The sequence below is a fragment of the Notolepis coatsorum genome (assembly GCF_963971535.1).
Source record: "Notolepis coatsorum genome assembly, chromosome: 8".
Lineage (NCBI taxonomy): Eukaryota > Metazoa > Chordata > Actinopteri > Aulopiformes > Paralepididae > Notolepis > Notolepis coatsorum.
In genome coordinates, this window is record NC_140172.1 from 92,691,042 (window position 1) to 92,718,745 (window position 27,704).

At 44.6% G+C, this 27,704-nt stretch overlaps 1 protein-coding gene across 1 annotated transcript in view; it reads left to right on the plus strand.

The window, feature by feature from the left end:
• Window positions 1–16,743: 16,743 nt before the first annotated feature.
• The window catches only part of acer3 (alkaline ceramidase 3), a 62,295-nt gene continuing 51,334 nt past the window's right edge, over window positions 16,744–27,704 (plus strand). Inside the window, exons 1-3 of the mRNA XM_084319808.1 lie at window positions 16,744–16,926; window positions 25,793–25,903; window positions 26,468–26,520. Coding sequence (XP_084175934.1) covers window positions 16,824–16,926; window positions 25,793–25,903; window positions 26,468–26,520 — 267 coding nt within the window. The 5' untranslated portion in view covers window positions 16,744–16,823. The remainder of the gene's footprint in view (window positions 16,927–25,792; window positions 25,904–26,467; window positions 26,521–27,704) is intronic.

A 27,704-nucleotide genomic window follows, 5' to 3' on the forward strand; every position in this document is an offset into this window, starting at 1 on the left:
GTTCCAACGCTCTTTACGCACAGCGCCTGGGTGAGTTTTTATGACTGTCTTTGATCCTATTCCGTTTTTCGTGTGTTTATATAACACTGAAGATTTCCTGCTTTTTATCAGACAGTCACTCACCCAGCGTTTAGCCCTTTTTGGATTGTTTCATTGGGATAATATTTTGGCCTAACATCGCCCACTGTGTGTTTACACACCGAAGATATTATCACTTGGATTTGTATTTTGGGACTTCGCTCACAGTGTTTATTTTGCACCGAAGATTTCTATCACGTGGGATTGTGTTTGGAACGTTACTCACAGTGTGTATATACACCGAAGATTCAGTCACTTGGATAACTCTGTTTTTGGGTACAAGTCACCTCTCCTGTCACCTGCTCTGTTCCAACTGCACTCTGAGCTAACTCGCTCCCTCTCTCCCTCTCGGTCCCGCAACCACCTCGGAGATTCTGCCGAGAGAAGTCTGCAGAGCGGCTCTGACGTCATCGTCTGCTTCCCCAGACTACCATCCCGGGAGAAGCTGCAGAGCAGCAACATTCATCCTTGCTTGTATTCCAGTCTTTGTTTGAACTCTACCAAGTCTATGCTGTTTATTTTAGTGTAAATAAACAAGCCCTTGTTTTTGGCAACTCTGAATCCTACTCTCTTGTGTCGTTGCGTTTGGGGTCGGTGTCAAACCATAACATTACGATCCAACCAAAATGACGACCCCAGCCGACACAGAGAGGGTCAGAACCGCACTAGCTAATCAGATCGAGTTGACCAAGGATCACAGTCACCAACTAGAGAGGGCTGCGGCTGCGGTGCAGGATCTCAGGGAACAAGTCCAGCCTATTCAAGGGTCACTGGCCGCTCTGGCAGGACAACAATCTGGTATTCTCGTTCAGCTTCACTCGCTGAGCGACACCGTTAACGCTTTACTCCCCTCACTTCCTTCAGGAGCATTCCCCGCAGCCCCAGCAGTTCCCACGTACCCCGATCCCGCACCTCGGGAACCCCGTCTCTCCGTCCCACGGCTGTTCGACGGCAATCCCGAGGAGTGTGCCACATTCATCATGCAATGTGAGTTGGTTTTCCGTCATCAACCAAGCCGATTTACTTCTAGAGGGTCCCAAGTGGCCTATATGACAAACTTGCTTTCAGGCCGGGCTGCCCAGTGGGTCACTTCCTCCTGGGCAATGGATGCAGATTTTGTTTTCTCCTATCCAGACTTCGTGGCGGAGCTCCGCAGAGTGTTCCACCATCCAGCCCGTGGTCTGGACCCTGGAGCCCGGTTGGGGACCTTCCGACAGGGGAGCGGCGGGGTGACTGACTACGTCCTGGAGTTTCAACTGGCGGCGGTGGAGAGTGGATGGAACGACCCTGCACTTCGCCTAACCTTCCTGAGGGGGCTCAGTGACGCGGTCAGGGACCAGCTCGCTACCCGGGAGGTGCCCGACTCCCTCGAGGACCTGTTTAGCCTCGTCATCCGCATCGACGGACGCCTCCAGGAGAGAAGGCGCGAGAGGACCCGACTGTTACCTCCTGAGGTACCCCGGATTCCCCGGACGCATGACGTCACTCCTGGACGCCCTGCCCACAACACGACTGGTGGTAGCGGATCCTCCCGTTCGGTTCGCGAGGAGGAACCCATGCAGCTGGGACGCTCTCATCTGAGCCAGGCTGAACGTGAGGCAAGGCTCAGGTCCGGTCTCTGCCTCTACTGCGGAAGGGAGGGACACCGAATCGCCAACTGCCCCACCCGGCCAAAAGATCTGGCTCGCCGAGACCCCGGGAAATCCTGGTGAGCCGTTTTTCCCATTCCCAGAGCCGCGCACCACCTGGCCATCTGATGAGCGTCACCCTGGCCTGGGGGGACCAACGAGCCACGGTGGAGGCCCTCATCGACTCTGGGGCAGACGAGAATTTCCTCGACTTCGAGTTTGCTACCCGAGCCAACATTCCACTTGAGGACCTTGTGAGGCCCTTGGAGATCTTTGCGTTGGACCAACACCGCCTGGCCGACATCTCTCAACGCACCGGCCCAGTCGTGCTGACCATCGCTAGGAACCACGTCGAGAGAATCCAGTTCCTCATCACCCGATCCCCCCTTGTCCCGGTGGTCCTGGGTAGGTCCTGGCTCGCGCTGCACGAGCCCCACATCGCCTGGTCCTCCGGTACCATCAAGGGCTGGAGCTCCTCCTGTCACGCCCTGTGTCTGCAGGCGGCGTCCTGTCCCCCGCCCCGGAGGCCCGCTGGTGAGTCGCCTCCGGACCTCTCGTCCATACCTCCCGAGTACCACGACCTCTTGGAGGTTTTTAGTAAATCCAGGGCTCAGGCCCTTCCACCTCACCGCCCCTACGACTGCGCCATCGACCTCCGCCAAGGGGCTCCCCTTCCCGGCAGCCGCCTTTACAGCCGCCTTTAAGAAGGCGATGGATCTGTACATCTCTGAGTCATTGGAAGCAGGACTCATTCGGCCTTCCTCCTCCCCGGTGGCGGCCGGTTTCTTCTTTGTTGGGAAGAAGGATGGGGACCTGCGACCCTGCATCGACTATCGCCAGCTCAACGAGATCACCATCAAGAACAAGTACCCTCTACCTCTCATGAACTCCACCTTCGAGCCACTGACCCAGGCTACCGTCTTCACCAAGCTGGACCTCCGGAGTGCCTACCATCTTGTCCGTATCCGTGAGGGCGATGAATGGAAGACTGCCTTCAAGACCCCCAGGGGCCACTACGAGTACCTAGTGATGCCGTTCGGCCTCACCAACGCCCCGGCGGTATTCCAGGCACTCATGAACGACGTCCTTTGTGACATGCTGGAGGTGTTCGTGGTGGTGTACCTGGACGACATCCTCATCTTCTCCAGGACCCTCGAGGAACACATCCAGCATGTCCGCCGTGTGCTGGAGCGCCTCCTCCACAATCGGCTCTTCGTCAAGGCGGAGAAGTGCCGTTTCCACTCCGACTCCGTCGACTACCTGGGCTTCATCGTTGAGAAGGGCTTGACCCGAGCGGATCCTCGCAAGATCCAAGCTGTGGAGGATTGGCCTGAACCCACCACTCGGAAGGAGTTACAGAGTTTCCTCGGGTTCGCCAACTTCTACCGAAGGTTCATCCGGAACTACAGTCAAGTGGCGGAGCCACTTACCAGACTGACCTCTCCCGCTCTGCCGTTCGACTGGTCCCCAGCGGCATGTGCTGCGTTCCGCTCCCTCAAGAAGAGGTTCACTTCCGCCCCTATCCTGCTCCACCCTGACCCCAAGAGACAGTTCATTGTAGAGGTGGACGCCTCGGATACTGGACTGGGCGCTGTCTTATCCCAACGTTCGCTTTCGGACCAGAAGGTACATCCTTGCGCCTTCTACTCGCGTCGGTTCCTCCCTGCCGAGAGGAACTACGACACCGGCAATCGGGAGCTGCTGGCGGTCATGGCTGCGTTGGAGGAGTGGCGTCATTGGCTAGAGGGGGCCGAGGAGCCTTTTACCATCTGGACGGACCACAAGAACCTGACGTTCATCCGCGCTTCCAGGCGCCTCAACGGTCGGCAGGCGAGATGGGCCAGCTTCCTCAGTCGGTTCGACTTCTCGCTGACCTTCCGCCCCGGTTCCCGCAACACGAAGGCCGACTCCCTGTCCCGGTTACACTCCAAGGGGGCTCCACCCTCTGAGGACCCGACTCCCATCCTCCCGGAGGCCCGAGTGGTTGGAGCCATCACCTTGGGCATCGAGGGTGTGGTTAGACGTGCCCTACGCTTCCAGCGTGCTCCAAGCAACGTTCCGATTCATCGTCTCTTCGTCCCCGACTCTGTCCGGTCCCGGGTGCTGCTTTGGGGCCATACCAGCCGGTTCGCCTGCCACCCGGGCGTCCATCGCACGTTCTCCTTCCTGGCTCGTCGTTTCTGGTGGCCCACCATGCGGAACGACGTCAAGGAGTTCGTATTGGCCTGCGCGGTCTGTGCCCGCAGCAAGGCCTCGCACCAGGCACCCTCCGGGCTCTTACAGCCACTTCCCGTTCCAAGCCGCCCTTGGTCTCATGTGGCGCTAGACTTCGTCACCGGTCTTCCCTCCTCCCAGGGGAACACTTGCCTTCTGACCGTGGTGGATCGATTCAGCAAGGGGGTTCACCTCGTGGCCCTTTCCAAGCTTCCCTCGGCGGCCGAGACGGCGAACCTCCTGACTCACCACGTGTTCCGCCTTCATGGGTTTCCCCAGGACATCGTCTCTGACCGGGGGCCCCAGTTCACCTCCCAGGTATGGCGGGCCTTTTGCAAGGGATTGGGGGCGACGGTCAGTCTTTCCTCTGGTTATCATCCCCAGACTAACGGACAGACGGAGAGGATGAACCAGAGCGTGGAGTCTGCTCTTCGGTGTGTGGCAGCCGAGAGACCGGCATCCTGGAGCCGTTTCCTTCCCTGGGTTGAGTACTCCATCAATTCAATGGTCAGTTCCGCCACCGGCCTCTCACCATTTGAGGTTTCACTGGGCTACCAGCCCCCTCTTTTCCCCGCACAGGAGGCGGAAGTGGCAGTTCCCTCCGTGCAGGACCACCTCGACCGCTGCCGACGAGTTTGGGAGATCACCAGGACCGCCCTGCTCCGGACATCTGAGCGCGCCTGTCGTGGGGCCGACCGGCGCCGGGTTCTTGCGCCGACTTACCGCCCTGGGCAGAGGGTGTGACTCTCCGCAAGAGACCTCCCGCTTCGATCCTCGGCCAAGAAGCTCAACCCCCGTTTCGTCGGACCTTTCGAGGTCCTGAAGGTACTCAGTCCGGCGGCCCTACGCCTGAAACTTCCTGCGTCCATGCACATTCACCCCGTGTTCCATGTCTCCCGGGTTAAGCCCGTCTCCCTCAGTCCCCTGATGCCTCCAGCTCCTGATCCTCCGCCTCCCGTGTTGGTGGATGGTCACCCCCAGTGGCAGGTCCGCCGGTTGATGGGCGTTCGTCGGCGGGGCCGGGGGTTCCAATACCTGGTGGACTGGGAGGGTTACGGCCCTGAGGAGCGTAGCTGGGTCTCCCGGCAGCTCATCGTCGATCCCGGCTTGATCACTGACTTCCATCGTGCCCATCCTGACGAGCCGGGTCGGCCTGGTCGCCGGGTGGCTCCCGTGGAGGGGGGGGTACTGTGAGGTTTTTGTCCATTTGCTCACTTACTCGCTCTGTTCCTTTAAGCCTACTCGCTCTGTTTCCTTTAGTTTTTCTGTTAATCATTGCATTCCCCTATTCACACGCTTCTTCCCATAGACGTCGTTGATTGGTTCTCCCCCAACCACACGCTTGTCAATCACATCCCTCAGCTGTCACTGCTTGTCAATTAAGCATTCCCTGATTATTTATACCCCTTTTCCCCACTCAAGTTTTGTTGGATCGTTTTGATATTTCAGTTGCATTCGCCGTTCCTGCCTTGCCTGCTGTTTTTTCCCTGTGCTTTGCCTCCAGGATATTCAAGGACCATTCCTCTTGGACACCCTTTTCCCGTGGCGACGCGCTCGCTCCGTTCTGTTCCAACGCTCTTTACGCACAGCGCCTGGGTGAGTTTTTATGACTGTCTTTGATCCTATTCCGTTTTTCGTGTGTTTATATAACACTGAAGATTTCCTGCTTTTTATCAGACAGTCACTCACCCAGCATTTAGCCCTTTTTGGATTGTTTCATTGGGATAATATTTTGGCCTAACATCGCCCACTGTGTGTTTACACACCGAAGATATTATCACTTGGATTTGTATTTTGGGACTTCGCTCACAGTGTTTATTTTGCACCGAAGATTTCTATCACGTGGGATTGTGTTTGGAACGTTACTCACAGTGTGTATATACACCGAAGATTCAGTCACTTGGATAACTCTGTTTTTGGGTACAAGTCACCTCTCCTGTCACCTGCTCTGTTCCAACTGCACTCTGAGCTAACTCGCTCCCTCTCTCCCTCTCGGTCCCGCAACCACCTCGGAGATTCTGCCGAGAGAAGTCTGCAGAGCGGCTCTGACGTCATCGTCTGCTTCCCCAGACTACCATCCCGGGAGAAGCTGCAGAGCAGCAACATTCATCCTTGCTTGTATTCCAGTCTTTGTTTGAACTCTACCAAGTCTATGCTGTTTATTTTAGTGTAAATAAACAAGCCCTTGTTTTTGGCAACTCTGAATCCTACTCTCTTGTGTCGTTGCGTTTGGGGTCGGTGTCAAACCATAACAGCTGTGAGGGCCGCTCAGCAGCGCCACCCACCCAATGGCTGAATTGAAGTATTGCACTGTGCGGGCGTGCCGCGCTGTGAGCTGTATGAGTAAATTAACTATACTTTTGCTCACACAATATCCTGAATGAATGAGTTTATTTATTTCGAACATAAATTGAAAATAAATAATAATAAAAAACAAGTAATAAACAGATTAAAAACAAACAAGCAGGAGTAGGATGAAGTGTAAACGTATGTATTCCTACCCCCTTCACACTCTATTATCTTATGCAACTCATATTCACTCCACAAACTGAAATATAAATACATTGTTGAATGAACAGCCTGTTTCTTGAAGTTAGACTCTCCTCTAAATTGTAACCCCCCTCTCTATCACAGAATTGTTTGGATGTTACCCGGGAGTGAATTGTTTCGTGCTTTAAAACATGATTTATGCTGTCTTAAATTCAGCCAGGTCCCCGAGTTTCATGGCATGTGATTTAAAAAATAGTGTGTTTGTGTGTTCCAGATATCCTACCTTATTGATAATCAAATCTAAATCTAATTTATTTGTAAGGCCCGACAACACACGTTAATGTCCCCTCCCCATGGGCCGGACACGTCTTCTTTAAACATCGCTGTCCAGTCGCAATACTCCAATTCAGCCATTGGGTGGGTGGCGCTGCTGAGTGGCCCTCACGGCAGGGCCGTCAGAGCGCGGCCCTGAGGCCTATTCTTTATTCGGAGCCGAAGAGTGCTGCCGAGTGCTTCCGCGTTTTCCCTGATTGGCTGTGACACGCCCCGCGGCAGCGCGGCAGCCGCAGAGCGGAGCCGCGGAGCGGAGCGGCAGAGCTTGCGGCATTGTGTAGCCGTAATCCCCGATGTTTTTCATTCGACGCTTGGCTCAACTGGTATGCCGCCGTGCTGTGGAGCCTGCGGTGCGGTTGGTCACAAGTTTGAATCACTTCAATTTAATTTTTTTTTAATTTTTTACGTTTATCATCTCTCGCTATAAACGTGCATTCTTCCGCTAGTTAAGTTTAGGCATTCTTTCGGAGTTGGTTAAGGTTAGGGTTAAGTTAAGGTTAGGCATTATTTCGGAGTTGGTTAAGGTTAGGGTTAAGTTAAGGTTAGGGAGGGTTAAGGTTAGGCATTCTTTCGGAATTGGTTAAGGTTAGGGTTAAGTTAAGGTTAGGCATTATTTCGGAGTTGGTTAAGGTTAGGGTTAAGTTAAGGTTAGGGAGGGTTAAGGTTAGGCATTATTTCGGAGTTGGTTAAGGTTAGGGTTTGTCACAGAGAATGCCTGTCTGTCTTTCTTGACGTGGAGGATGCAGCCTATTTCCGCACTGCCTTCTCTCGCGCTGCCGCGGTCACATGGGCGTCATGGCCAATCAGAGAAACGCGACGCACTCTTCCGCTGGGAATAAGCTACACGCGGCCCTGAGAGCGCGGCCTTGAGAGCGCCGCTGGCTCTGCGGGTCTGCACCTGGATGCTTCTCGGCAAAACTGCTGCTTTGAGTTTTCATCCTGCCCCTAAAGAGGAATACCGCTCCATTTAAGAATTCATATTATTCCTCATTCCTATAGTTGAAGATGATGAAGGCAACCAGCTTGACTAAAACGTGTGATGTTGTCTGAGTTGTTACGACTGTCCTAGACCAGTATAAATACTATCTAGTTTCTAGTGTCTACTTATCAATAGTCCCATTACTATTCTATTATGGATCACCATCCACTATGATTAGGCCTCTGAATGGACTATGAATGGGCTATAATAAATCCCATTATATTGATACAAATGTAAACGTAGCTGAAACCATAGCTGTCAACATTGGGATTTGAAAAAACTGGAGATTTTGCCCCGCCCCCCTCCCCTGCCCCCTCCCAATGTAGTCTCCTCCCCCTCGTATGCATATATATATATATATATATATATATATATATATATATATATATATATATATATATATATATATATATATATATATATATATATATATATATATATTTTTTTTTGTATATATTTTTATTTCATTTTTTGGAAGAAAAGGCACAGGTACAGGCATACAATGCACATAAAACATACATTTAAATTATTTGCCAATTACATGCATTGGCTTGCCCCTTGCCTCATTTAAAATAAAAACTCCCTAACCCCTGCACCAACCACCGTTGACAAAAAATAAATAAAATAATAATAATAATAATAATAATAATAATAATAATAATAATAATAATAATAATAATAATAATAATAATAATAATAATAATAATAATAATAATAATAATAATAATAATAATAATAATAATAATAATAATAATAATAATAATAATAATAATAATAATAGTAATAGTAACCCCCCCCCAACCCACCCCGTCATAGGCCTGAGAAGAAAATTAATTGAACACAAATTTCAACAAAGACCAAGAAAATAAAAAATAAAAGGAATTATACAGATATAATTAGTCATGTCCTGCTAGCTATATAGTGAAGGTCCTAACTTGATAGAGAATATGGTTCCAGGTATCTATTGTTTGACAGCTTGCACCATTTAATCTAGCTGTAGAAAGCTCCATTGTTACAACATCAGCTAATAACTGTTTCCAGTGATTAAAGGGCAGAGAGTGTGGAGCTTGCCATCGCAGCGCCATTTTATTTTTTGCAGCAGTACTTCCTGCCAGCCAAAATCGTCTCTGAACAATACTTAAAGCTAAAGAATCATCATCATTAAGGAGAAGTAATTTGGGACAACAGGGAATGCATATATTTTCTGTTAGGATGTTTGTTGACAGCCAGGCCCGGACTGGCCATCGGGAGCACCGGGAGTTTTCCTGGTGGCCTGGCCTGCACGCGTGAATATTAAAGGCAACCAACTTGTGTTCAGCTTTTCGTTCAGCGTTTCTCTGATTGGCCACACGGCCAATCAATCAATCCACTAGCACACGCCCTTGCGGCGCGGCAGAAGCGCTGGTCGAACCAGCGGTGTTCTGTTGTGTGACTGTACTACAGCAGTGTTCTGTTGTGTGACTATTCTAAACTCTTCCACCACATGACCGACATTTGACATATACACCTCCTATCTATGTTGGGATTATGTTTGGTCATGACAAAACAATAAAAATCGCTACTGTTAGTAATGCTGCCACCACCCACTTCAATGACAGAGCTCTCATATTTGCGAATGCATAAACTATATCTTAAATTATGGCGATGTGTCTAATATGGCTGTCGCGAAGTCATTGATAAGCGACAGCCATATTAGACACATAGCCATAATTTAAGATATAGTTTATGCATTCGCAAAATATGAGAGCTCTGTCATTGAAGGGCTTCGTTCTACAACGGAGCACGGCCGCTGCTGCTGGAGCTGGACCGAGTCAAGCCGGCGGCGGCGCACGGAAGCCGGGGATAAACAACCGCGTCGCCCCGCTGGCGCTTCAGGCTCAGCAGCCTCCACGGGCGAAATAACATATAACGTTACAGTTCCACACTGATGTACAGTGAGTGTCTAATATGGCTGTCGCAAAGTCATGCCTCTCCCTCTGAAAGCCCATCCACGCTGTGTATCATAGAGACATAATATCATAATGATGTGTTTTCTATATTATATCCACAATCATTCATCTAAAAAATTGTATGGGCTTTGATTAAACATGTCCTACACCTACTGTAACTTACTGTACCTCTGCTTCCTACAGCACAGCAGGTAATGGCGTTAATCAATGGAATGCGAAACATAATAACGTTACGCTTTCTAGTTCAGCGCATTTCATAACTGTATGGGCTTTGTTTATACACGAGTGAATCTGGTAGTTGGTTGTTAAAAACGCGAAACATAATAACGTTACGCTTTCTAGTTCAGCGCATTTCATAGCGCTCCACTGCTACCGCAGCCCAACACAAGTGCGTTGGAACAGCAGCCACAAGTTGGTTGCCCGCGCTGCCGCTCGCGCGCGCTCCTTGGATTTCATTTGGGACGTGGGACGACTGCGCTTGCCTGCGCGTGGGGGCCGCGGCCAATCAGAGAAAAGCCGAACACAAGTTGGTTGCCTTTAATATTCACGCGGCCTGCACAGATAAAAAAATATATATATAAAAAAAAAAGGATACATTTTTTGTATTATAATTTTTTATTTATTTTTGCCAGGCCATTGTCTCTAGTTGTGGCAGCGGCGCTGCGCGATAGTTAGATAACCTAGGTGGGTGGGGAACAACCAGGATTTCACTGTCTGCGACAGAGTTGGAGAACTATCTGACTCTCTCCCCTCTCGCGGATCACACACACACAATGGAGCCGTGCTTGATTGATTGAAAAGTTTATTAACAGATTGCAGAATGGGTACAATACAGTACAGCTCAATACATACAATTGTTAAGGGGATGCAGACCAGAGAAAGACTTTCGTCTTGTTTACATCAGGGTCCCCCATTTTCAATTCATCATAACCAGGGGTGCAGTCGTAATATGGGCGAAGGCCAAACGCCCGTGCACGCGCATACATGTTCCCTCGGTTGCGCACAGAACAGATGATACACCTTGTCTCATCCTTCCAGTCGAGAGATCAAGCAACCCCCCACCTACAGGGCTTGTATTTGGTTGTCGGTATCCTATTATTATGCAAAGTCTAGGTGATAAGTGCCGGCGACGAGTCATTTTTGTGTCGTCGCGCCGGCACTTATCACCTAGACTTTGCATAATAATAGGATGCGCGCACTTCGGCCTCAGTGACGAAGCCCAAACGTCGTTTGACCGCGTATGCCCAGCACTGCACCCCTGATCATAACATATATGACACACACGACATACAGATAGACAGTACTGCTACATCTATACATTTATGACATACCAGATTTGCAAGTACAGTACTGTTTGTGATACAAAAAGTGTCCAGAAAAGAGTGTATATACATTTGACGTAGAAACTACATTGGAGGAGGTTGGGTAGGTGGGGTGGGGTTGGGTGGGGGACACTGAACATTGGAGGTGGGGGGGGGGGTTGGGTAGGGGTGGGTGGGGGACACTGTACACTGTACATTGGAATACTGACAAAGCCATACTTGGTAATTTACTGTACAACTGGGTTAGGACATTTGTAGGGGCCAGTTTCGAATTGCAGTCTCCCATAGGTGTTCTTTGAGAGTGTTTTTGAAAGTGGGTAGTGATTCACATTCCTTTACAGCTTTGGGTAGGGCGTTCCACATTGATGTGGCATAATTGCTAAACATGTTTAGCCCCTTGTTTGAGCCGAATCTGGGTTTAACATGATTTGTGGAGCTCCCTCTGGTGTTGTGATCGTGGTATTCACTGACCTTTGGGAAGTATTTTGAAATGTACATGGGTACCTTGGTCGTGTAGTGTATCTTGTAGACCAGGCCCATTGCAAGTTGCTGTACTCTGTCATCTACTCTAAGCCATCCTAGGTTGTCAAAGTGGGCTGGGGTGAGGTGGGTTCTAGGAGTCAGGTCAAGCAGTAGTCTGACTAGTTTGTTTTGATGTGATTGGTGGAGGCGGGACCAGGCGATACAACTGATTGACAGCGGAGGCGGCGAATGGAATGGCAGATGGCACTCAGATGCAGAATAACAGCCAGGCATTGAGCCAGGTAGTGAGGGACTCGGGAGAGATACAGTAGAGCGAAAGTCAATTAACGTTGATGTCAAGATGGACAGTGGAAGAAAGAGAAAGGGTGGAGGAGAGAGGGATAAAACAAAGAAAAAGAAAGGCCCTTACAGGAGATGCTGCTAAATCCGGCAACATTTATCAAATGTTTTCTTGCACCAAGGTCAAGGAACCAGCAGGTTAGTCAGTGATAAAAATAAACATGTGGATGTTAGCTAGCTAACGTTACCATGCAATGCAACATCTCCCCTGTCAAAAGACCAATGTTAAATCTGCCAAGAAACAAATAAATAATTTAACCCTTGTGTCTGAAAACTAAAGTGTTATACTCTTACCATATTAGGGGACTAAATTGAAAAACGCCATAAAAAGATTATATGTTAAAATAATTTCCCACTTTCTTTTCCATAAATATTTTATTCAACTTCAGATTAAAAATGAAATACTCCCACTTTTCTGAAAGGAGTTGTTAAATCTGACATTACAAAAAACAATATGTGGTGGTTATGATTGGGGCTGAAGTTGAATAAACAATTTATGAAAGAGAAAGTCTAAATAATTCCAAGATAATTCAAAGATTACACACCTTTGCCACATATATTGGCTACAAACATAATCACTGCACACGCTCACACTTATGGCCACTTTACAAAAGGAAAGGTCACTTTAAGAATAGTATAGTATAACTTGAGATTGTATAATATAGCATGTATAACAGTGTACATAAAGACCCAGTGCCTCATCCGTAGCTAACAGTGTATTGCACTACCACAGGACCTAGCATGTCCTACCATGCTCTGTAAATAACTCATGTACATATACCGATATGCCCTACTTTGTTTACTTGTTTTATTGCACAATGTCATTCTATTGGATTCTTATTATATATTACTATTGTATTATGCACATCGTTGCGGGCAAGACCCCCTGCATTTTATTGTATACTTGTATGCCGTGACAAATAAAACTCTTGACTTGACTTGACTGCAAAGTTATCAAAAAAATAATAATCTGATCAGACACAAGGGTTAAGTTGTTGTTCCCTTTCTAATTTCCTCAAAAACATCTAGTCTAGTTAATGTGATCAATATTATTTGACAATTGATGCTTTTTGTTGGAAATTTCAGTCAGTGAGCTCATACTTTGAGCTCATTTTATAGTTAAAATGATTGAGACAACACAATCTTCTGTCTTCGTTGTGCATGCATGTGTGTGCTCACCACACGCGATACATGTGTCACTATTCTGGCAGTGGCTACTGTTATTATAGTATTGTAATGTAAGGTCTGTTATTTAATGTTTGTGTAAAGGGCTATTTTAACTGTTGATGGGTAGTGCATCAGTAAAGTGAATATGGTATTGTGCTCTTGCTCTGTTTGAATAGGTGGAGAGAGTAGTTAACTGTATTATAATAGTAAATAGATACATATGTTGTGCTCTTGCTTTTTTGTTTTTGAAGGTGGAGAGAGTAGCATTGCTAGTGCCACAGCAGAATGCAGGAAATTAAGTCTTTGTAACAAAAAATGTCCTGGTGGGGGACCCCCAGACCCCCCGCTTAAAAAGTGGCCTGATTGGGGCTATATTTCGGGCTATATCTCCCGGTATGAATTATTTCCCCAGTCCGGCCCTGTTGACAGCTGCTCTCTGCTGAGCTGCCTCGTCGCTGCCATCTGCTGGTCAAAACCTGTATGTACCCAAGGACTGGGTGAACTACTAATTAATCAGATACCTGGTTTAAAGTGAAATGCTGTGTACATCCCTGCATTAAATGAATGGAAGTGTCAGTGTCAGTTCTGTAGAGGAGATGGAACGCCTGCTCTTGTCGGCACTGCACAGCCGTGGAATCGCAAGGCCATAGATTTAGAATAGATAGAAAGGGCACATTGTGGTGTATCTAATTAATTTGTTGAATACAATAGGATTTTTATAACGTTGACACAAATGAAGGAATATTTACACTAAGTTCTCTTTTTACCTCTTATTTAATTCATTCATTCATTTATTTTTTAAAGATTTATATTTTGGCGTTTTATCGCTTTATTGCTACTGGGCAGTCCAGTAGAGAGAGACAGAGGAGGAATGGGAGACAGAGTGGGGGGAAGACATTCGGCAAATAACGACGGGTTCGGGGGCTGAGCATGCTATGTGGTTCGCCACTGGGGCACCCTTCATTCATTCATTTAATTGTAGGTACTGTTTATATTGTACATAGTCCTGTGTGTTGTATATTGTGTCCTATGTTACTTTTGTGTTTGTCTCTTTCTATATACACCGTGGGAAGGGGTGCACGTAATTGAACTTTTCTGTATGTCTTGCACAAATTGGAAAATGACAAAGTTGACTTTGACTTTTAACATGTGTCTGGGAATGGCTTGAAGAACAAATTATAGAAGAACATAACAAAGATCTATCTCTTTCAATGTTGTGGTATAACCCAAAAATCACTCCCAGACTGGACAATCCGCTTTTAGAATTTTCATGTGAAATAGTGAAAATCTTACATAAACGCCTGACCTTTAGTGGATATTCCTTACCATCATGTCCATTATGGAAAAACCCTTTGCTCTCTGCAGGAGGTAAAATCCTTAAAAATAATGTATGGCAACAACATAATATAACACAGGTGGGCCAAGTGATCGAAAGGGGAAATATGATACCTTTTAATGAACTTAAAACACAGTTTGGGCTGAAAGACACAGAATTTTTATCTTATTTACAAATACAATCAGTTATTAAATCATTGTTGTCTAAAGGCATAGCTATAGGAACAAACAGAGTCTTGGAAGAGACATTAAGGGGAATTACAGGCAGGAAAGGCATTGTTTCTGCAATGTATAAACTATCATGTTCAACCACCCCTGATACCAATACCCAAACTAAAGTCCAATGGGAGCGAGACATGCCCGCTTGTTAGGACATTTTGGTTGGACATTGCTGAGGACCTGTCAGTTACTCTCCAAATTGACATTAATCCTTGCCCTATAATGTGTATATTGGGTGTAAAAATGGACACTGCTCAAGCAAAGATTGTAAATAATACTGTAGCACTGGCTTTTCTAGCATGCAAACGGATTATTTTAATGAACTGGAAAGAACGCAAACCGAACTGCTTCAGTATGGAGAACTGGCGCAAGGACTTCATGGACTTGCTATCGATGGAACAGGCTGCTCTGTCTCTTCAAGAGAGTGATAGGCCCGATGGCCTTCAAGGTCCCCTGAACTTTATTAGATCACTATCTGGAATAAGTTTGTCTACTGAACCTTTGTAATGCTCTGCAACCCCCCCCCCCCCCCCCCCCTTGCCCCTTGTTGTTATTGTTATTATTATAATTTCTTGTCTTGTTTTGTCATGTATGTATTGTCTTGTTTGAGAAAAATAAAAAAAAAAATTAAATATCAAAAAAACATGTGTCTATAGTGTCAGACACTAATTGTAATGTTAAAAACGGATACTGCTGTAATATAAAGTGAAATTCTACCATGCCTCAATGTATCAACTTTAAACATACACTAAATGTTAATGTTAGAAATGTTAATTTCCATTATTTCCACCATGTGCAACATTTCCCAAGAACAGCAATGTCCATTCTATCAACTCCAAATCTGTCCTATGAGCTCAATTCTCCCGGTGCATGCAGAAGAGGGCTAATCTTTCCTGTGACAAAATGGCATCCAATGTAATAAAAAAAGTCAATCAACAAACTCGATTCTTGTACCGGATCTCCTCCCTGGTAAACAAGAATACCCTGAAGACTCTGGCAGGAGCACTCATTCAAGGGTACTACGACTATGCTTGCACCTCATGGTACCAAAGCACCTCAAAGGCACTAAAAACCAAATTACAAACATCTCAAAACAAACTAGTCAGACTACTGCTTGACCTGACTCCTAGAACCCACCTCACCCCTGCACACTTTGCCAACCTAGGATGGCTTAGAGTAGACGACAGAGTACAGCAACTTGCAATGGGCCTGGTCTACAAGATACACTACACGACCAAGGTACCCATGTACATGTCAAAATACTTCCCAAAGGTCAGTGAATACCACGATCACAACACCAGAGGGAGCTCCACAAATCATGTAAAACCCAGATTCGGCTCAAACAAGGGACTAAACACGTTTCGCAATTATGCCACAACAATGTGGAACGCCCTACCAAAAGCTGTAAAGGAATGTGAATCACTACCCACCTTCAAAAACACTCTCAAAGAACACCTACGGGAGACTGCAATTCAAAACTGGCCCCTACAAATGGCCTAACCCAGTTGTACAATAAAGACCAAGCATGGCTTTGTCAGTATTCCAATGTACAGCCCCACCCAACCCCACCCCACCTACCCAACCTCCTCCAATGTACAGTTTCTATGTCAAATGTATGTCAGTATTCCAATGTACAGTGTCCCCCCCCGGGCCCTACCCAACCCCCCCCCCCCAGCCCCACACCTCCAATGTACAGCCCCACCCCACCTACCCAACCTCCCCCAATGCACAGTTTCTATGTCAAATGTATATACACTCTTTTTCTGGATTTTTTTTAGTATCACAAACAGTACTGTATTTGAAAATCTGGTATGTCATAAATGTATAGATGTAGCAGTACTGTCTATATGTATGTCGTGTGTGTCATATGATGAATTGAAAATGGGGGACCCTGATGGAAACAAGACGAAAGTCTTTCTCAGGTCTGCATCCTCTTAACAATTGTATGTATTGAGCTGTACTGTACTGTACCCATTCTGCAATCTGTTAATAAACGTTTCAATCAATCAATCAATCAATCAATCAATCAAGCAATCAATCAATCAATCAATCAGTCTTGTTTTGGATGAATACGGGGAAATATTTTAACGGGAGGACGGCGGGAGATACGGTTGAAATACGGGAGAATCCCGGGGAAAACGGGAGGGTTGACACGTTTGAGTAGGCTGTACTATGTACAGTAGCCGTCTGTGAGTAGTGATCTGATCAGGTTGTGGTGAGGCCATAAATCCGTTACTATAAAGATTCAGCCTCCTCCCTCATTCAACTATTCCGGTCTGCTTCCATCATGGCTCCCTCGATAGACAGGCAAGGATACTGGGGGCGGCCGACTTCAACACTGGATTGGTGTGAAGATAATTATGTTGTCTCGTTCTACATCGCAGAATTCTGTGAGTATAATACATGTACCCTTTGTATAGTTTATAGAGACCGCTTATACATGTCGATAGTATTGGCAGGAGATAGCGTAGCTATGAAAGGCCGTTTATGAATAACACAAACACAAGCATAAACTGCGCCCGTTCAGTAGGTTAAAATATGGATTATGCCAGCTCGATTGATTTGAATGTTACTGTCAGTAGTGTCCATATACATGGCTGTAAACCACGATTGCATACTGTTACGTTAATAGACTACACACATGATGTAACACAGCGCTGTTTTTGCTCCAGGCAGTCTACTTTAGTCTGGACTCTTCCACGAACCTTTATTTTGCCCGTTTGTCATAGATAGCACAACGATAACCTTGCAGTAATGATAATAATACAAGCTCTATTGTTTCGAACACCATGTCAGCGTTGTATCCCGTACATTGAACTTGGCAGTTGGAACTTGGCAGGTGCATTTTGAGCAAAATGGCATTGCCCGTTGGCACGTGCACCGCGTTCTTCTAACTCTGATATTATCAAGCGCCTCATTCTTTCGCGTCGAGATATTTAACAGAACTGGTTTCTCTCTAAGTTTTATTTGGATGCTATATTTATGCTTTGTTTGGCATGTTAGCCTAATCTCTAAACACTTTTTTTCCCCAAGTTGAACTCCAACTGGACTTATGGGGGTATTTGGTTTAGGTTTACAAGATGTATTATTAACGCAACATGATTCCTTTCCTTTTGGCATTTCGTATAGGATAGTAGCCATGTCTATTCAACTGTATATAATTGATGTTTGGCCTAAATATAAAATTTTAAATATATTAACCTCTATACGTCTATAGTACCGTACGTCTACAAGTCTTCTAAGGGCACAAAATGATGCAACAGTTAGCCTATGGTAGAGCCAAGCCAAGTGGATCAGAGATTGCTTAGACTACTACGTTCACCTCTTATTTGACTCATATTACAGTATTACAGTATGGTAATCTAGGCTAATATTATTATTTGAAAATATAATATTGCTCCAACAAGCCAGTTGGATCACAAAAAGATGGTCACTTGTCATTCAGATGCAACAGCACTATAGCCTTACCGATTAAAGCAGATCTATCAATACAGCATTTTCTGTTTCTGCACCCAATCTGAAATAACACACACAAAGCCTTTGTGACAAAGGCCCTGCTTAACCCATTTAGACCGGATGCTGTGTGTGTGTGTGTGTGTTTATACCTTTAAGGCTGGATGCTATTTGTGCGTGTATTTAGCTTTAACACATCCTGCGCCAATACCGTTGTACGACGTGTTTCAAGTTCATGCGAATTCTGCCAATCCACGGCGTACAACGTTATTGAGATCATATTTCATTTTTTCGCCATGTTCATAATTCCCTCACGGAGCCTGGTCTGATGCAGTGGGACTCGGCACAACTCTGCAACGCTTCAATACTGCCTGGTGGATGATCGGCGAGTTGCCAAACCGGAAATGGCCGAGTCGACCTCGGTGCGTCTCTGAAATGCGTCCGGCACTCGCATATTGTTGCGGGACTCTAGCCACACACTGTGGATATGGATCGCTGCCATAACTCAATAATCGACATGATTTGGGCATGTATTATTATTATACAAACCGGAAATGGATCGACTCGATCACCGTCAAATAAGTGGGATCTTTTTGCTCCAGTCTCATCGCCAAATGGTAAGAGTACGCTGACGTTACTTTCAGCCTGTTTGTTTATTATTATCCATGCAAACTGCTCTGATCAATATATCACCCATACTACATAAAGCATTTAACGACAATCACAGAATTATAAACGACCCCCCCCCCCCTCCGTTCATCCGCGCATGATCAGTCATAACGTTTAGGATCATGTACAGTTGACATTTTTTATATAGCGTGGATCGGCAACAAACAGCATTTGATAATCTATATATGCGTTTATGCCTATATCACGTTCTAGGAATTACTGCAGAAAACGATAAAAACATATTTATATTCTAGACTGTATTTTCGTATGAATGTATGCATGAAAAAGTAAAACGTTCCTACATCCTGAACGATAGATAATCGATGTTGAATGGGCCATAGTAATGTCAATTTAGCAATACGATTTAAAAAGTTATAGCCCTGCAAAGAAGGTGAACATCTCCATAGAATTACAGTGCTGGCAGAGAATGGTATAAGATGCTCAAATAGTGTGGCAGGGAATGTGTTAAAGGAAAACTCCAACATTTTGGGAAATTAGCTTATTTAACATCTTCCCTGGAGTTAGACAAGAAGATACATACCTTTTTTGTCTCTGTGCGTGCATTTAGCTTAGGGAACAGTCGCTCCGTTAGCATCAGTGGTGCAGTCGTGGTCACACGCGGTTACACGCCGTGTTACCAGATCACTGAGGCAGAAGTACGCGTAATCGCGCACGGATGTGTACTCGTGTGTACGCGCACACAAAAATGCGCTGTATCCATTCGTTGTGACTAAGTACCCGGCCACCGTTTTACATAACAAAAAGCGCAGGTAGACTAAGTGTCTGGGTGTTGGCTATCTGAATGCATCTCCCCCTTCATTCTGTGTGACACAGGCAGTGGAGGTGAATACTAATGTGGCTCGGAATTCGTGATGGGGGTCTACCTGCTTATGATATTGAATCAAGCGTCTGTGCTGCGCGCCAGCTTTTCACGCGCACATTCACACAAATAGAGAGCAAGAAGAGCTTGTATGATAGAAAGATTGCACTTGCGTATATGCGCTTGTGTGTGTGTGTGTGCGTGTGTGTGTGCGTGCGTGTGTGTGTGTGTGTGTGTGTATAAATCAGTTCTGTGCGCATGCACGTACCCGCGCGCGCGTGCACGTGGCGTGGCGTGTTACCAGTTCCCATATTACGACTGCACCACTGGTTAGCATAGCTTAGCTTCATCACTGGAAGTGAGGCGGGGCCGGAGCCTGGCGTTCCCTTACAGTGTATAGTTTGATTGATTGATTGAAAAGTTTATTAACAGATTGCAGAATACCCTCCAAATACAACTCCAAAACGTTCATGTAAACATGTTGTGACCTGTGTATTCACCACGTGGAGAAATAAAAAATAATTGAATTAGACAATTACGTTTTATAAGCAAATATACTCTGAACTATTTTTTTGCCCAACCACTCCTCTCTGAGCGCAGCCAGTGATTTCAACGTGTCGTGTGATTGTTGACATTCTCATTCATTCAAATGATCCGAACCGATTGAAGTTTATGGATACCATGACTTGAAATCCTCTTACCTTGACGATTAAAAGCCTCCCCAATTTAGAAAACAGTAATCCAATGGCTGGTATTGTTATACCAGACGCTCTGAGCTAACCGGAGCTAACGCAGATCAGGATGGTAAAGCATATATAATGACTTCCTTTCTGGGGTTGTCAAAATAAAAGTGCAACGTTTATAGCAGCGGAAAACGTTTATTTTGTACATTATCTAACGTTAACACGAACCTAAACTAACGTTACAACTAACCTAACGTTAGATAATGTACAAAATAAATGTTTTCCGCTGCTATAAACGTTGCACTTTTATTTTGACAACCCCAGAAAGGAAGTCATTATATATGCTTTACCATCCTGATCTGCGTTAGCTCCGGTTAGCTCAGAGCGTCCGGTATAACAATACCAGCCATTGGATTACTGTTTTCTAAATTGGGGAGGCTTTTAATCGTCAAGGTAAGAGGATTTCAAGTCATGGTATCCATAAACTTCAATCGGTTCGGATCATTTGAATGAATGAGAATGTCAACAATCACGACGACACGTTGAAATCACTGGCTGCGCTCAGAGAGGAGTGGTTGGGCAAAGTATATTTGCTTATAAAACGTAATTGTCTAATTCAATTATTTTTTATTTCTCCATGTGGTGAATACACAGGTCACAACATGTTTACATGAACGTTTTGGAGTTGTATTTGGAGTGTATTCTGCAATCTGTTAATAAACTTTTCAATCAATCAATCAAACTATACACTGTAAGGGAACGCCAGGCTCCGGCCCCGCCTCACTTCCAGTGATGAAGCTAAGCTATGCTAACGGAGCGACTGTTCCCTAAGCTAAATGCACGCACAGAGACAAAAAAGGTATGTATCTTCTTGTCTAACTCCAGGGAAGATGTTTCCCAAAATGTTGGAGTTTTCCTTTAAGACCTGATGCAACGTTTAGGTCATTTCAGACAGTGTCGCCATTTTCAAGGTATGTGAGTAATGAAAAGTGCTGTGATTCGCTGAAATACATGTGGGGGAATGCTTTGGGATTTTAATTATTATTTTTATTTTTTTATTAACACTTTCAGCGCCAGGCCCGACATTTCTCGCCAGCAGTTGAGCACCAGAACCAGAGAAATCTCGGGTTTTCGATCGTTTTCATAATTTTTTCTTTTATTTGATTTTAATATTCTATACAGTCTCACAGACCTCGGTGTATCATTCATTGGGACTCATTCTGAGACATCGAGATTGCAATGTCGGCCGAATCATGCTAGGTGGCAGTATCTTATATTTAGTATTTTATATTTGTTGTTGTTTATAGATATTTTTTTATAAATGTCAATGCACATTATAGTAAATTAATGATGTTCAAATAAAAGCCCAAGTTGTAATCTATCAAATGGTTTTCATTTCATGTTTCTACCTGCTCCAGAGGCTGAGATATAAAAGGTTTTAGTGAAGATTGACAATTCTGAAAATCTTTCCAAAAAACCCTCAGGTTTTAAGAGATTGTGTAGAATAGTCATTTTTATACATAGACTAAAGACAAATAGGCCTACTTTTAAAATGGTGGCTTACATTGGGAGAACAAATGTTGGTCATGTTCTGTAATCATGTTGGTAGGGGACACAAAGAAAGGAGACGCCATAATTTGAACCCTTATTATTTGTCATGTGCTTTTGTATGCTATCTCAGTTTTCAAAACCTCAGCAGATGAGGACAATAGAGGGCCAACAAAGAGGGAGTGGTTTGTCAAACACGGTCTACACATTTGGATGTTTACTGTTATTTAAGGCGTTATTGTGTCTTAGCAAGTGTGTTTTTTTTTAACACAGTTCAAAGTCCAAACAACAGTCTAATAATGCCAATCCAGTAGATAAAGTTGAAGTCATATAGGTCAATGATGTGACAGCCAGTGATGCAGTGGTGGTCCCACGGGGTACCACGCCGTCCTAGCAGTTTTCTGAGCAGAAGTACGCGCTCCACTCAGTACTCTAACAGGTCGAAAAGTACCTGGCGGAAAAAAATCTAATCTACGAATTCCAATCTGGCTTCAGAACGTCCCACTCCACTGACACATGCCTCCTCTATTTGAACGACCACATCAAACAAGAGGTGGACGCGGGCAAATACTGCGGCATGGTCATGCTGGACCTACAAAAGGCCTTCGACACTGTCAATCACTCCATTCTGATGGACAAGCTAAAAGCAATTGGTTTTGATAGCTTATCAGTGAGCTGGATGCAATCCTACCTGGAGGGGAGAGAACAGATGGTAGAGGTAAACGGTACTCTATCCCCCCCCCCTCACAGTGAGCTGTGGTGTTCCACAAGGAAGCATACTAGGACCGCTACTCTTCCTAATTTATGCAAATGACATGTCGTCAGCCTGTGACTGCAACTTGTTCCTGTTTGCGGACGACTCAGCCCTGCTGGTCTCTGACAAGAACAAGTTGCAGGTTGAAAAAACCCTCAGCTCGGAACTAGGCAAAATCTGCATATGGCTCGCTGATAACAAACTATCATTACACATGGGCAAAACAGAGTCCATTCTATTCGGTTCAAATAACAAACTCAGCAAGACCGACGGCTTCTCAGTTACAGTGGGTGACAATATTGTCACAAGGAAAGACGAAATTACCTACCTGGGTTCCATCCTAGAGGCAAATCTTTCCTGTGACAAAATGGCATCCAATGTAATAAAAAAAGTCAACCAACGAACTAGATTCTTGTACCGGATCTCCTCTCTGGTAAACAAGAATACCCTGAAGACTCTGGCAGGAGCACTCATTCAAGGGTACTATGACTATGCGTGCACCTCATGGTACCAAAGCACCTCAAAGGCGCTTAAAACAAAATTACAAACATCACAAAACAAACTGGTCAGACTACTACTTGACCTGAACCCCAGAACCCACCTCACCCCTGCCCACTTTGACAACCTAGGATGGCTTAGAGTAGACGACAGAGTACAGCAACTTGCAATGGGCCTGGTCTACAAGATACACTATACGACCGGGGTGCCCATGTACATATATATACTTAAATAAATACTTCCCAAAGGTCAGTGAATACCACAACCACTACACCAGAGGAAGCTCAACAAATCATGTTAAACCCAGATTCGGCTCAAACAAGGGACTAAACACGTTTCGCAATTATGCCACAACAATGTGGAATGCCCTACCCAAAGCTGTAAAGGAATGTGAATCCCTGCCCACATTCAAAACCGCTCTTAAAGAGCACCTACGGGAGGCTGCAATTAGAAACTGGCCACCGTAAATGCCCAAAACCCCCACCACCTCCTAATAGACAGTCTCCTCCCCACCGCATGTATATATTCCCTCCCCGCCGTATGTATATTTCTCTCCCACCCACCCACCCACTCCTAATGTACAGTCCCCTCCCCATCATATGTATATACTCTGTCAGGATCTAGGGGTAACAGTACTGTATATTTGAATACCGTTTATGTCACAAATGTATCAGTACTAAATACCTATATGTCCCTATGCCATAAATGTCATGTATGTTGTGTATGTCATAAATGTCTATATGAATTGAAAATGGGGGACCCTGATGGAAACAAGACAAACGTCTTTCTCAGGTCTGCATCCCCTTAACAATTGTATGTATTGAGCCGTACTGTATTGTACCCATTCTGCAATCTGTTAAATAAAGTTTTTCATTCATTTATTCATTCATTCATTTCATTTCATACTAAGTACCCACCATCTTATAACAATAGCGCAGGTTGTCAGGTGTCTTCAACTACACTACCCGGCACTTATCTATCACCTAGACTTTGCATAATAATAGGATACCAATACTAACATAACAAAGAAAGAGATGATCTGTGGAACTCTCACTGTGACAAATGGTCCCGACTGGAAGGATGAGGCATTAAGTTGTGCTTCAGAAGGAAACTGTCCTTCTATAAACTGTAAGTTACATTGTTAATTTAGTTTGTATTTACTTGTCTAGTTTAAGTTAATTCAATTAAAGAAATTGTAACTACAATATTGTATCTACAATTACATTTAAAACATTGTTTGTTTTTCAACCATATCTGTTGACAATATAATTTCTTTATATATTGAAGGCTACATCCTGCTACCTTTTTCAGCTTCTCTATTTCAAGGCAATATTTACAAAAACTAAACTAAAACTAGTAATTTCCTATACAAACATGTTTCCTACTATTTATGCATAATAATCATCTGTTCTGTGCGACCGCGAGGGAACATGTATGCGCATGCGCGTGCGCAGGAGCGCACGTGCACTTGGCGTCCAGGCAGTTCTGATATTACGACTGCATCCCTGGTGACAGCCCAATGCATTTAAAAGTTTGCACACTCATCTACTCCATAGTACTCCATGTGCTCCATGTTCTGTGCAATACAGGTTTGAATGTGGAAAAGATAGTCGTGCACACACTGGCATTCCTGCTTCTTCACCTTTATGTGAATTTATTAATACCTTTACTGTACCAACGTTTCAGTCAACAGCTGTGCAGCTGATCAGCTTGTGTAGTGTTCACAACGAATGCCATTACTGGCAATCAAAGCATCAGAAACGACCCCCTCCCCTTTCATGCATTCATGATGAAACATAATACCTATTATATACATTTGATTTGGAAATAGTAGCGTGTGTCCAGGGATGAAACACCAATGCTTTTAGTAGAATTCACGTTGCGCCCAATAACTCAGCATCCCAGGAATTAGCCCGGATCACTCCGAAACGATACTTATATTCACCACGGGATAACGCACAAACGTATTCATGAATTTTTTATTTTTTTGCATCTTGGACAGAAGATAGTTACTGTATCCATAGTATTGTATCCATAGCTATAATATAGAATATAGATATAGCTCTACAAACAAGGTGACGCACTCCTATCTTTTAAAGCGTGGCCTAGCTAGAACAGAATAAGGATAATAGCTGGCAGTGAATGAGTTAACCAGGAAACGTGCTTTCATTGAGTGAAGTGGATATCAAGCAGGGTTTTTCAGGTGATGCATGAAATCACTGCGCCCAGGCAGCAGTGGTTCGGCAAAAAATAGTTCCGGGCATATAGCTGCTTAGAAAACGAAAATGTCTAGGCTACAACATTTTTTTTCTCCACGTGGTAAATACACAGGTCACAACATGTTTACAGGAAAGTTTTGGAGTTGTATTTGCAGTGTATTTGGAACTAGGCTACCCTGACACACCTACTTCCAGTGAATGACGCTAAGTTAGGCTAATGGTGCGGCTGTTCCCTAAGCCTAGTAAGGGTATGTATCTGCTTGTCTAACTCATGGCAAATAAGCAAATTTCCCAAAAAGTTGGCGTGTTCTTTTAAAGGTAGCATTTGTAATGTCATCAAACAGTGACCTCTGGTCAAAGGAGCCCCACTTGGTATTGCAATTTGTTTGCATTACATTTGTAATAATAATACAACTATTATATTCTCTCTCTCTCTCTCTCTCTCTCTCTCTCTCTCTCTCTCTCTCTCTCTCTCTCTCTCTCTCTCTCTCTCTCTCTCTCTCTCTCTCTCTCTCTCTCTCTCTCTCTCTCTCTCTCTCTCTCTCTCTCTCTCTCTCTCTCTCTCTCTCTCTCCCCCTCTCTCTCTCTCCCTCTCCCTCCCTCTCTCTCTAGGGAACACTGTTAGTAACCTGATTATGATCCTTCCTCCCATTTTTGGTGCCATTCAAACATTTAAAGATGGCCTCGAGTTCCGCTACATCTGCTCTTTTTTAGGACTGGCAGGTTTGTCTGGTTATGCTATGCACATGTTATTAAACACAATTTGATGTATTTTCAAAGAACATAATTTATGAACTCTCAGATACCTTATTGTATATCATGACCAATTCCTATTTATGTCAGAAGGTAGTTTGCCTTTACTTCACATTTGAATGGTGTACTGATACCAGATTTTCTTTAATAAGATTAATTCAACTGAAATGTAATTTCTAGGTTGTAATTCTGCAAAAGTAGATTTTTTTTTACTAAAGTCTGCCTAGTTTATTTCCCATTGTTCTGTTTTTAGAGTTTAATTTGAGAGTTTTGAGCTCTCAAAATAGGCTAAGGGAAATGTAAGACGATTTTCACTAATAAAAAATTCGACCCCACACGAGACACGTTAGCTTGGCAGAGCTGGCAGTTTTTTAGCATCATATTCATTGACCTCCACAGTATCACCACACTGCTGACATTCTTCCTCCCCACCGGAAAAGTTGATGTCATTTAAGTGTTGGCATCCCGACAGCTTGATTTGCCGATCGGATTACTGAGTACTTACTGTCTGATTGATCTGTCTGTGTCTCCCAGCTGTTGGAGTTGGTTCCTGGTGCTTCCACATGACGCTGCTGTATGAGATGCAGGTGGGCTGAGTTATGACTGTAATAATTGATATTACTAAGGCTGAGATGATATGCCATTTGGAAGAATCGCTAAATCGGGACAAAAATTATCGATACATATCGATATTTGTATATACTGTATATATATATATATATATATATATATATATATATATATATATATATATATATATATATATATATAAATTTAATTATTATTTAAACAACAAATTTATGTTTATTTTGCAGCAATTCTTTGTCGTTGCCGCCATCTTTAGTGTTACAGATTTCCCCATTCAAAACTACCACAGTGATCCTTCTCATTTTATAGTCTGTGGGCTCTGGATGTGATGGAGGAGTGCACTGCATATTGAATGCACAGTGCAGAGTTGCAATTCAACTGAATGTACATGAAATGGGGATGTTTTAACTAAAACATGACACAAGACCTAGTATTTTAGTGTAGTATAAAGTATAAAAAAAAATGCAAAAAAATCGATAAGTGATGCCACTTATCGATTTCACGCAGTTATCGATACATCGATAAGTGGTTTCAGCCTTATTGATATTACTGTATACTCACTCATGGACTTGGGTGGCTGCTGAGGCAGTTTATTGCCGGACCCAAAGAGCCGGCCTACAACAGCGAATGTCCCTTACTGACTGACTGACTCCGCATTGTTGAAACACGCATGCGTGAGCCGGATAGCTTTCTACTGAACGCACAAGAGAGGAAATTGGTATCTATCTCGTCTGACTCTGGAGAAGACAGTAAGCGCATTTCCCATAATGTTGGCATGTTCCTTTAACCACTCCCGCTACCTATTAATGGAAACATTTGGTACAATGGGATCTAGCATCTACCTTTTGTAAACACACAGGTGTGAGTGTCTGTTGAGCTGTAGTAGGTATCAGACGTAGCAGATGTAGCAGTACTGACTATCTGTATGTCATGTATGTCATATATGTCCTGATGAATTGAAAATGGGGGACCCTGATGTAAACAAGACGAAAGTCTTTCTCTGGTCTGCATCCCCTTAACAATTGTGTGTATTGAGCTGTACTGTATTGTACCCATTCTGCAATCTGTTAATAAAGTTTTCAATCAATCAATCAATCAGACCACAATGGAGCCACACAAACTCGTGAAAACTGCATATTCTGTATAATGGTCGATCACATGAATAAATGCCAACTTTGGTTGA